The 12,500-nt window shown below is 41.4% G+C and overlaps 1 protein-coding gene and 1 long non-coding RNA gene across 2 annotated transcripts in view; one reads left to right on the top strand and one right to left on the bottom strand.

Annotated features, from left to right (window-relative positions):
- Positions 1 to 12,500, bottom strand: part of LOC127002353 (uncharacterized) — a 142,245-nt gene that overhangs the window by 103,500 nt on the left and 26,245 nt on the right. Inside the window, exon 2 of the long non-coding RNA XR_007755999.1 lies at positions 7,376 to 7,512. This is a non-coding gene — a long non-coding RNA (uncharacterized LOC127002353). The remainder of the gene's footprint in view (positions 1 to 7,375; positions 7,513 to 12,500) is intronic.
- LOC127002347 (PDF receptor-like) overlaps positions 1 to 12,500 on the top strand; it is a 141,641-nt gene that overhangs the window by 111,920 nt on the left and 17,221 nt on the right. The window contains exons 3-4 of the mRNA XM_050868217.1: positions 2,528 to 2,635; positions 7,385 to 7,542. Of these exons, the coding sequence (XP_050724174.1) occupies positions 2,528 to 2,635; positions 7,385 to 7,542 (266 nt within the window). The remainder of the gene's footprint in view (positions 1 to 2,527; positions 2,636 to 7,384; positions 7,543 to 12,500) is intronic.

Here is a 12,500-nt window from a genome sequence, read left to right as displayed (position 1 = left end):
ACAACAACAGTACCAACATCAATAACAACAACAGCACGTATGGCAGCAGCAGCGTCACCCCTCCCCCTAAGGACATTTTTCTATATATATAAATGATGAACGAGCTCCGATAATCATTACTTGACGGATTGGGGAAAAAAACAGAAAAAACGAAACACATACTGGCAACGGGATGGTACAAAAACAGCAGCATATCACAACAAAGGACAACAAAAAAAACGAGACAAGAAAAAGATGGAAAGAGAAAAGGAGGGAAAAATCTGGGAGCAAAAAAAATCACAAAGGATCCGGAAAACAAAAGCGGAAATAGTACTAGGAACGGAAGAGGAAAAACAAGGAAAGAATACAAAAATGGCGAGACGGGGAGAAGAGATAACACACACACACACAAACACACACACAAAGGTTCAGGAAAAACAAAAAGGAGAGGGCACAACCACCACCACCCACCGTTGTAGACAAACCCCACACAATTTGGAAACACAAACAACCCAAGCGATCACTGTTTACCTACGACGTCCTCAAGATGAACTCGAGAGGGGGATAACAAGGCGGTCATCACAGTCCTCCTCTTCCCCCTAATCCTTATCATCATCTTCAGCAGCATAATAGTCATTGAAATAAAAACGTAATTAAAAGCATACGTAAAAGAGATGGATGAGGAGAGGAGACGGGGAGAGAGGAAGGACAGCAACGACACATGAGGAGAATGACAGTCGAAATTACTCTGAAATGGTGAAGAAAGAGGCGATAAAACAGGATTAGGATACCATCAGAGAGAGAGAGAGAGAGAGAGAGAGAGAGAGAGAGAGAGAGAGAGAGAGAGAGAGAGAGAGAGAGAGAGAGAGAGAGAGAGAGAGAGAGAGAGAGAGAGAGAGAGAGAGAGAGAGAGAGAGAGAGAGAGAGAGAGGAGAGAGAGAGAGAGAGAGAGAGAGAGAGAGAGAGAGAGAGAGAGAGAGAGAGAGAGAGATTGACTATGCTTAATCAATATAATAAAAAAATAGAAAAAATCTCTTTATAAATGTGTGCGCGTTGGGTGTGTCGATAGACAGACAGATAAGAGAGACAAATAGACAGACAGAGGGATAGATCGAGAGACAGATACGCATCCATGTATAATCAAAACAAAAATGACAATGGAAACGGAAAAAAAGGGGTTATAAAGAAGTAAAGGCAAAAAACTAGGGAAAAATTATAAAAGGGAATCAGACAAGACGACCTGCCGCTGCCCTGACGTTCCCGAAGAGCAAGTACAAAGGGAAAAATCCGAAATCGATTCCCCAAACTCAGACAACATCCTGATATGCCTTCATTGTGAGAGAGTTCAGGGTCGTTGAGGAAGAAGGAAGAGAGGAAGGAAGAAAGCGAGGGAAAGGTGATGGAAAGGAGGGAGGGAGGTTAGAAGGGAGGAAGGAACAGGAGCAACGAGGGATGGACGGAGAGACGAACAGAGGGAGAGGAAGGGGGAGGCTGCGAAGGAGGTGGAGAGGGAGGGGAGGTGGGATGAAAAAAGGATGAACTGAGAAGAAAATAAAGCTGGAAGAAGAGAGAATGGGAGAGAGAGACAGAGACAGGGACAGACACACAGAGATAGAGACAGCGAAAGAAGAGGAAGAATAAAGAAAAGATGAAGGGAAAAATGACGCAGTAAAAAGAATAGAATAAAACAAAACAAAACGGAGGAATGGAATTAGAGGAAGCCAGGAAGTGGAACGAGATAAAGATGACGGAGAAGGAGAATAATGGAAATAGAGTGAAAAGAAATTGGTTCAAAATCCCGCAATTCCGCAGCGGTGAGAGAAAAAGGGAATTAGAACAGAGAATAGAAAGGGAATGAGGAGGGAGAAGAGGTGGACTGAAAGGTAGCCAACTCTTCGTGTTCCAAATAGCCGTTGAAGAGTACAAGGAAATGTATTAATCACTAGACTCTCTCTCTCTCTCTCTCTCTCTCTCTCTCTCTCAAACCTTCTTATACACACACACACACACACACACACACACACACACACACACATTCTCAGCACGTATTCACGCCGAAATCAGCCAAATATTCACCTTCTTTTATTACATGTTTTATCCGTTTCCTCGTTCACTCAGCCATTCGAGTAAACCCACATTAAAACTAATTAGAACATAAGGTTTAGCATATATCAATTATTCATGTCTTTAATATCACTATTACTATCATTATAACTATTTTTTACCCATTATATAATCTTTAAAACGCACCACGCCACACGCCACACACCGCATTTAACCTAATCAGACATCGAATATCATCTTTCTACTCTACACGTATCATTGTTTCTCTTCTAAGTTCTTTACATGCTTATCTAACTCACCTTAACACTTGTAGGAAGAACGGTTATCAAGTGAGTCTGTATAACCCAGTATAGCAAACACTAACCATCCACTATTCACATTCACGATCAAGGACGCCCTAATCACCTCCCCTGCACCCTTACCCATCACACGAGTCGGCAATATGACGCACTACCTAACCAACCGGCGTCTCCTTGTCCGACAGATGGCTGGTGCAACGCTACGTGGGACAAGATTCTGTGTTGGCCCCCGTCACCGCCAGACACAGTGGGTCGCCTGCCTTGTCCGCCGCTTAAAGGAGTCGACCCATCCCGTGAGTCCCTTTGTTCATGTGTGAAGGCTGGGGAAGGGAGGGAGGAGGGGTGTGTGTGTGGCCGTGTGTGTGGGACGAAGGAAAGAGGAAGAGAATGAAGGTTGTGTATGTGTATTAGAGGTGTTTGTGGCTGTGAAAGAGAGAGGAAAGAAGAAGAGAGGGAAGGGTCGCGTATGTGTGGAGGTGTTTGTGGATGTGTGAGGGTAAGGAAGGAGGAAAGGATTGGGAAGGGCAATGTATGTGTGAAGGTGTTTGTGGATGTGTCGTGTGTGTGAACTAGAGGAAGGAGAAAGGGAAGGAGGGGGGAGGTTGTGTGTGTGTAGGTATTTGTATGTGTGTAGGTGTTTGAGTGAGGTGTTTGTTTTAGTGTGCGTGTACGTGTGTGTAAATTTAAGTGATATATACTATTTCCTTCATTCTAGTTATTATATTATTGAGGATGTTATTATTACCATTACTTTTATCATTACATTCATTCTCATCACAATTACAGTTCTTCTCCGTGTGCTCCTGCTATCCCAGTGTTCAAATATTAAGGTCTCGAGGGTGCCTATTCCACCTCACTATTATATTTTCCCTTAACAGCTCAAAAAAGAACGTTCATAAAAGAAGGAAAAGGCATACGTAATTGAGAGCATTCGAGTCTAAATGATATCACAGAACATTCTTTGTAAACATAACCAAAAACAAGAAAGCTCTCTCTCTCTCTCTCTCTCTCTCTCTCTCCAGGGGACATTAAAAGCCTTCGTCCCTGCATCACGTCTCCTTCCTTTTAGGTTTCTCAGTCCTCCCCCAAACTTTATTTTTCAATTTAGACCAATTCAAGGAGCGGGAATCAAGAAATCCCAATCCTCTCTCTCTCTCTCTCTCTCTCTCTCCTACCTGCTCTCCTTCCCGCTTCCTCCAGGTCATTCCTCCGTCCACTCCTCCCTCCTTCCTTCCCTCCGTCCTTCCCTCCACTCCTCCTTCCGTCCTTCCCTCCGCCCTTCCTTCCACTCCTCCGCCCACTCCTCCCTCCGTCCTTCCCTCCGTCCTTCCCTCCACTCCTCCGTCCACTCCTCCCTCCTCCCACTCTCTTTTGTCCTCGAGTCACACGCTCCCTCTGAGAAGAGAAGAAGAGAGGAAGAACAACACAGCAGCTTCATATTTCGAGTAATTTTAGCCTCCGAGGGTAAATGTCAACAGCGTAGAGAGAGAGAGAGAGAGAGAGAGAGAGAGAGAGAGAGAGAGAGAGAGAGAGAGAGAGAGAGAGAGAGAGAGAGAGAGAGAGAGAGAGATCGTAAAAGAGGATCAATCCCATTTACACGTTGATAAAGTAGACCACCAAAGAACTCTCTCTCTACTGCAGACACAAAACTCTCGCATCAAAAGTTGGAGTTCTCGGCAACTTGACCTGGACATTTTAATTAAAGCTTTCTTACCTTGCCTTCCTCCCACCGACAGGTAGAGAGAAAAAAACATTATATCTGCAGGCTGTTAAAGAGAGAGAGAGAGAGAGAGAGAGAGAGAGAGAGAGAGAGAGAGAGAGAGAGAGAGAGAGAGAGAGAGAGAGAGAGAGAGAGAGAGAGAGAGAGAGAGAGAGAGAGAGAGAGAGAGAGAGAGAGAGAGAGAGAGAGAGAGAGAGAGAGAGAGAGAGAGAGAGAGAGAGAGAGAGAGAGAGAATGTTGAAATGCATAAACACCACAAAGATGAAGGAGAAGAAAAATAAAACTCAGCTCCACTTGGCTTCAGGCGCGGTAAAAATAAAGTAACATGATTATCAACTTTTTCTCTCTCTCTTTTTTTCAAGCAGACATGCAGTTAATAAAGAATGATGCTTGCTCCTCCTCCTCCTCTTCTTCCTCCTCCTTCTCTCCTTCTCCTCTTCCTCCACTCCTACCCGTCTCGTGTTATCCTCCACTCCTCACTCATTTTCTGCTGCCTCCCTTCCCTCTTCCGTCCTTCTCTTATCTTTCCTTCACTAAATTCCTCCTTGTTGCCCTTTTCAGTTCCCTTTCTCTCTCTCTCTCACTACTTCATTATTTTCCTTCTCATCCCCTTTTCAAATTTCAGACCACCCTAACCTTTCTCTCTGTCTACATTCTACTTTCCAGCCCTCTCTATTACTTCCCTCCGTCTGTCTTTTCTCTTCCTTGCCTCATTTCTGTCACTCCTCTTTATCCCAACCATCCTTCCTTCTTTCCCTCTAACCTTTCTCTCTGTCTCCTTTCTACTTTTTTTCCCTCCCTATTGCTTCTCTCTATCTCTCTTCTCTTCCTTGGCTCATTCCTCTCTCTCCTCTCTATCCTTCTCTCCCTCCTCCCTTCTTTCATCCCTCGAGGTTAAATTACGATCAAACGAGCATCTCAAACGCGTTCTGATCGACGAAGACCTTCTTGCATCTATAATTAATTCGCACACAGACACCGAATCCTACCATTACCGATACCTGATGAGGGGAAAAACAGAAGGAAAAATATAAATAGATGAAAAAATAGAAGTAAAAAGTGTTAACGAATGTGGAAACAAAAAAGACGAAGAAAGAAAGGATAAAGGGGAGGAAGAGGAGGATAATGAGGAGGAGGTATTGGAGGAAGAGGAAAATGGAGAAGAAGGAGGAGGAGAAGGAGGAGGAAAAGCTGGTAAGATGGATGCGAGAACATAAACAACATTAATTAAAACTCTGTGTGTGTGTGTGTGTGTGTGTGTGTGTGTGTGTGTGTGTGTGTGTGTGTGTGTGTGTGTGTGTGTGTGTGTGTTTGTTTAAGTTAGATAGATAAAGAAAGAGAGAACAATATATGAGTTTGCAGGACGAATAATGAATCGCCATAAAGTACAATACAACAAAACAACAACAAAAATAAAAACGAGTCCACACTAAGATTCCGAAAGCCTATAACGTAGTAATAATTTCGTCGCACAATCGTTTTATATCATCCTCAATAAACCCATTTCCCATTTTCCCCTCATTAGCGTTTTCTTTGATCCCGGCACGTACACACACAGCCTTACGTAAACAACTCTTGAATCTTCTGGCCAATCTACCCCAGAGAAGAAATTTCCGCGTTTTCACTTTAATTAGGTTGGTATGAAGTTTACTCTCCCTAATGAAGCCTATTTGAAGGGTTTTTTTCTCTCTATTTATGGTAAAGAAGGTTTTTTTTCTCTATTTAAGGTAAAGGTTTTTTTCTCTATATTTAAGGTAAAGAAGAGTTTTTTCTCTCTATTTAAGGTAAAGAAGGGTTTCGTTCTCTGTATTTAAGGTAAGGAAGGTTTTTTTTCTCTCTATTTAAGGTAAAGAAGGTTTTTTTTTCTCTAAGGTAAAGAAGGGTTTTTTTTCTCTTTATTTAAGGTAAAGAAGTTTTTTTTCTCTCTATTTAAGGTAATCATTCTATCTTCAACACACATCAAGACATCTTTCACATAGGAGTCGGAGTCACAGTCTTAAAATTTCCTGGAGTCGGAGTCGAAGTCGCAACCTTAAAATTTCTTAGAATCGGAGTCGAAGTCGCAACCTTAAAATTTCTTAGAGTCGGAGTCTAAATTTTTCTATATCCGACTCCACACCCTTTTTATTTATTCATCAATCTGTCTATTTATCTATCTATCTATTTCTCTGTCTTCCACGTAATGGCTGAGAAATTCGTGTCGTGCTACCAATTAAGTAAGTTGTTCGGCGTGCGTCGTATACCGTCTTCAACTTGTTCGGCAGTACTGTCAGGCTCACGGCAAACTGTTTAAACAACCCTGACACATCCGTACTCTCTCTCTCTCTCTCGTACTGTTTGCTTTATTTTCGTCGTATCTTTCTGTTTCTCCTTATTTTTCTTCCCTACTCTCTCTCTCTCTCTCGTACTGTTTGCTTTATTTTCGTCGTATCTCTGTTTCTCCTTATTTTCTCTCTCTCTCTCTCTCTGTCTCATTACGTATTCATCAGTCACCCCTGCGTCCCTCCCCCACACACGCCGCACTCAACACACGATGCCTCCCCTCTGGCCCTGCTAAGCCTTCTAACTTCTAAGCCTTCTAGCTTCGACAAACAAGCTAAACCCTTTGTAGGACACTCTGTAAACTCTATATGTGTGCCCCTCTCCTAGCCCAGAAACCTAGTTGTTAATTGGTGAACCAGATATCCTTTGGGGAGAAATGATTGAACTCCTTGTCGCGTCAGGGAAAATGGAGGTTATTTCATTTATATAAAACTCCCTCTGGTACACATGCAACCGGCTCTATTTGGCAGTGTATTTGTATTTAAAAGTTTGCCTTTGTTTTGATCTGTTAAGAAAAATGTTATTACTTTTTATTTCTTCCAGTATAGTTTTCGAACGATACCGTAACAGCGACTGCACCGATGTTTGTTTAAAACTTTTGTACATCCCCTTTGAAATTATTGAAACCTTTATAAGTTATATCATTAAAACTTATACAGCTAAAAATACATGAGGCTCGGCAAAACATGGAATATCTTAGCATAATAAAGTAGGCCAGTGTATAATATCATCCCTTACTCTTCAATATTCCTTGGCCACTAATAACTTTTACTAGTCACAGTTTAGCTTATCGTGACGCCTTATATAAAAAGTTCCTTTATTCCCTCAGCTTCGCCACGTGCTCCAGCGCCCAGATAATTCACAACACTAACATCCAACTCCCTTTTCAACATCATACTCCCATGTAAAGAATTATAAACTACACACATATGACGCGGTGCAACTCTTAGCGGTATCTTAGCTGCCTCCATAAACACCACTGTACCCTTACCGTCAACAGAGGTGGCTCAGCGGAGGTGCACGAGTGCGGGCCACTGGGAGGGACGCACGCTGGCGGAAGGGCTGGCGGGGGGCTGGACCAACTACACGCCTTGCCTCATCCCGGAGATACGCATCCTCATGGACAAACTGTACGCCAAGAGCAAGGAAGACGCCCAGGTGAGAGTGTTTGTGTAGGTGCGTGTGTTTGTGCTGGACTGTGTGTGTATGTTTGTGTTTGTGTTTGTGTGTGTGTGTGTGTGTGTGTGTGTGTGTGTGTGTGTGTATGAAGCATGGGATAACAGATGTGGAAGAAGTTAAAGCATAAACAGCTGCTGGTGGTGAAGACAAACTATTCTGAAGACAAAGACAAAGCATTTATATATGAACACATGGTAGAGAAAAATTATAAATATTTGAGAGCTGGGTGTAAATGAGAAAAAAAAAAGGGAAACAGAAAATATCGAAAATATCCTTGAAGTACAATTCCATTCAGCAAAACAATATAACAAGGTACAGAAAAAGGGGTTAACAAGGTAGAAAAGAGGAGTTAAAAAATCAAAGGTAAATATTCTAAGAAGCGAGTGACAAATTAGTCTTAAAATTCGTATAAAATGGTTTGCAAGAAAGACAGAGAGAAAATGTCAAGAAATGGAAGAAGAAAAACGGAAACTAAAATGAAATGGTGTAACTTTGACGAACCACAAATATTATGCAAGTGGAGAAATGTAGCAGCCATGAAAAAGAAAAACCCGAAGAGAAAACTTTCAAAGTCATGGCAAACAAGAGATTTAAAAAGAAAAGATAAAATATGAAATTAAAAGACGAGAAAGAACGGAGAACAGGGAAGTGGGAGAAGTTAGAGGTGGAGGAGGAGAAGAAAGAGGAGGAGTCAAAGGAAAAAAAAATAGTAGAGGAGTCTAGACGCCAAAAAAAATAATAATAATAATAATATAATGAAAAATATACAAGTCTGAGAAGAAAGACATACACAGACAGTCAGGCAGGCGGACAGACACAAATAATTAGACAGAAAGTGAGAGTGAGAGAGGAAGAGACCTAACTATCATAAAAAACAAGGTAAATAGTGAATTAAGCTTAGAATATATTTGTGTAGCATGGAAAATATGAGACTACTTCAACAAAAAGAGAGAGAGAGAGAGAGAGAGAGAGAGAGAGAGAGAGAGAGAGAGAGAGAGAGAGAGAGAGAGAGAGAGAGAGAGAGAGAGAGAGAGAGAGAGAGAGAGAGAGAGAGAGAGAGAGAGAGAGAGAGAGAGAGAGAGAACACACGAGGTTAAGGAGAGAGAGAGAGAGAGAGAGAGAGAGAGAGAGAGAGAGAGAGAGAGAGAGAGAGAGAGAGAGAGAGAGAGAGAGAGAGAGAGAGAGAGAGAGAGAGAGAGAGAGAGAGAGAGAGAGAGAGAGAGTGTGTAGCAGGGACGAAGAGTGGGTAAGGGAGAGTGGGAGGGGAGGGGAGGGAGGGAAAGGGAAGGGAAGGGAAGGGGTTCATCAGAAGAGGTTTAATGGAACGGAATTACACAGAATGAATATTAAAGGGTCGCCATTTAGGAGAGCAAATATTGGAGCCAAGTCAAGATTAGCGAGTCCAAAGGAGAGAATTATAGTTACAAATCAGCGCTCTTAGAAAATATTAATGAGCTCTTATTTCTGAATGAGATTTAAAAGGATATGAATAAGTAGGAATGTGAATGCGGAAATTAGTTTTGTTTTTGAGTCATTGAGGGGGAAAAGAAAGAGAAAGAAAGAGAGAAAGAATGAAAGAAAGAAGAAGAGAAAGAAGGAAAGAAAGAAAAGAAAGAAGGAAGGAAAGGAAGAAAGGAAAGAAAGAAGGAACGGAAGAAAATGAAAGAAAGAAATAGAAAGAACAGAAATGACAGAAAAAAATGTGTAAATAGTCCGATTTTAAGCGGCAAACATTTCTGAAACTCTACGGTTGCGCTGACCCATATTTCACTACCTATTGTCCTCTTACAATACATACAAAGATGCCTCAGTAATATTCATATAGACATTAAAAACTCTTTACGCTGACTTGATTTATAGTATCCTTAGATGAGAATTTAAACGATGAATTATGAAACATGTTGAATAGTGGGAAATTCTCGTCTGGAATAATTAGTTTGGCCGAGACTGTGGTTGACCAAGAATCCAACAACTATGTCAAGTTTGTACATGCTAATCGCCTCTTATCATGTTGTAATTGGAATGTTACCTGCGGGTCTTGAGATATTGGACTTATAAATATAAACCATAACAGTTCAAGGGGGAAAAGGAGACTGTCGGGCAGTAAAGGTTTATCGATGGTCTTGTGTGCAGTCTTAATATAGAACAGGGGAGGCATAATCTGCTGTCTGACTTTGGTTTAGGCTTCCCCTACTACACTTCATAAGGGCGGACTATGCGGAGATTACAAAATACCTTGGGAAAGTTATTTATAGCTTACTTCATCAAGGCTCAAGGCAGTCTAAAAGGGGAGGAGGATCACGTTCGTGGAGAGACAAAAGAGGCTGGTTGGAGAAGGAACATGTGCACCGCGAGGTAAACATGGACGCCAGCGGGGAATCATAAAAAGTTGTCCTGTTGCTTGTAACTGTTCAAAAATACGTATTAGCTGCAGAACATTCCGTCTGAGCAAGAAGGATAATAGCTGGATGAAATGGTTGAATATTGAGTGAGTGATTATTGAGATTGGAGTTCAAGGGAGAGAAGTGAAAGGATAAAGGGCATATAAAAAGTGGATGAACTAAATCAGCAAGAAGGAAAATAATGAAGCATATGAAAAAAAGTTAGTCAAAGAAGCACATTATTGGTTATTTCTATGTGTACAAATATTAACTGAACTACTTCTTCTGAAAGGATAAAGGGCATATAAAAAGAGATGAACTAAATCAGCTAGAAGGAAAATAATGAAGCATATGAAAAAAGGTTAAATTCAAAGAAGCACATTATTGGTTATTTCTATGTGTACAAATATTAACTGAACTACTTCTTCTGAAAGGATAAAGGGCATATAAAAAGAGATGAACTAAATCAGCTAGAAGGAAAATAATGAAGCATATGCAAAAAGGTTTAAGTAGTCAAAGAAGCACATTATTGGTTATTTCGAAGTGTACAGTTATTTCTAAGTGTACAAATATTAACTGAACTACCTCTTCCTAAAAGTATAAGCATCAAAAGCTATACTCACTGCTAGAATCTCTCCTGCATCCCAATAGGTAAGTTAGGTATTTCTTATTGTAGGATTATTTTCATTCACGGTGAACAGAAAAGACGAAACAGACAGACACTAAGAGACAGGCATTAAGACAAACAAATAAAGAGGAGAGCCTAAGAGAGAGAGAGAGAGAGAGAGAGAGAGAGAGAGAGAGAGAGAGAGAGAGAGAGAGAGAGAGAGAGAGAGAGTATACTTGCCTCAAGGCTTTTGACTTGAATATAACCTGGTTTGTTACCGAGGCTGCTCTCTCTCTCTCTCTCTCTAAGATAAAAGCAACCGTGTGAGAGACTTTTCTTTAACAGTCCACAACTCAGTAAAATGGAAGGAATTGAACGGCAATTTCCACACAGAGCTTCTCTTTCCCGCGGCCTGCACGCCTCCACCGGGGACCAACGCCTCACCTCAGGAACCCAATGGAGCTTCACTGTCTAGAAATCATATCATCGTACCTGCGCCTCCTCCCCGTTTCTCTTAGCTGAATAGGCAGGATAGCTTTTATCCTCTCGTTTACGACAACAAAAGAAAAACAAAAATGCGTTATGGAGATTAAAATAGACTGCTCCGGCGCCCACTTGCGTTTCTCTTTCCATCCTTTTCATTCCATCTTTTCCTCGTACTTTGTTTTTTTCTGCTTCTATTTTCATCTTTCCTCGTTTCCCATACTTCCCTTCTTCCTTGGTCTGCTTCTTCTTTCATTTACCCATCCCTCCTCCCTACCGCCTCCCCTCCTTCTTTGGTCTTTCATCTACCCTCCTCCTCCCTCCATACCTGCTCCTCTCCGTCTTTGGTGTTTTTGTTTTTACTTACTCCTGTGGTTCAACGAGAAGATAAAATGGAGAGAGGGATGCTGATCGCGTTTTATGTTTGTATGTCCGTCTGCCAGGTCAAAAATACGATTATTGCTACTATAATTAACGCAACTACCACAAATTTGATTATGTTGGAGGGTCACGGTAAACAATGTCAAAATTGAGACGAATGGGCTCGTTTGCTGTGAACAATGGGAGTGGTCAGCCGGGACAAGCAATGAGCAGACTATATTTTGGGGTGCTCGTGGAAGAAAATGAGGTGTGATGGCAAACATTATTTTTTAAGTAAAGAAATAAATACCGGACAGTTGAAGAATGATTGAATAGCTGACGTTTCTGAGATATATTGACTTAAGAGTTCTCACACGTTCTATTATGCTCGAATTATCTCTCTGATTAGTTATATTGTTGAATGTAAGTCATAGTTTGGTTTTAGAGGATAAAGGATTACAGGCAAGGAACCAACGATAACTGAAAACATGTGAAGGTGTCTAACTTTTTCTAACTTAACTAACTTTACTCCAACGATTATACGCAACCTTCAGATCTCTCAAGGTGTGACTCTTAGAAATGAAAGTGATGATGGTGGTGATACGAAAATTATGATAATATTGATGATGATGATGAGAGAGAGAGGAATGAAGAATGTGAGAGTATCTAACTTTACTAACTTTGCTTCTCCGACTATACGCAACCATTAGAGTTTTTTAGACGTGACTCTTATAAATAAAAAAAATTATAGTGATGATGGAAATAACGATGATAATAACGATGAGAAAGTAATGAGAAATAAAATTCTTACAATATTCGACATAAACTCCTGAGCCATTACTTGGGGCACCGGAGCGGCAGGACGCGAGCCAATTACCTCCCCGTGAGTGGGCCGTGTGCCGCCCTTCACCGGGAACGAAGATATTCCCCGGCCGAGGCAAGACTCTCCTGCAGTCATCGATCTCAGGGCCTTGTTGCCTCCTGAAGTGATGGCCCAAACCCTTCACACTCTCTCTCTCTCATTCTAATTAAACATGTAAAACATACCACTACAGTTTTTTTGCTAACATGAACGCCGATTTATATGAGAGAGAGAGAGAGAGAGA

This window comes from Eriocheir sinensis, chromosome 2 (genome assembly GCF_024679095.1).
Source record: "Eriocheir sinensis breed Jianghai 21 chromosome 2, ASM2467909v1, whole genome shotgun sequence".
Classification (NCBI taxonomy): domain Eukaryota; kingdom Metazoa; phylum Arthropoda; class Malacostraca; order Decapoda; family Varunidae; genus Eriocheir; species Eriocheir sinensis.
Note: the sequence above shows the minus strand (reverse complement) of the source record. Positions and strands in the feature narration are given on the sequence as shown.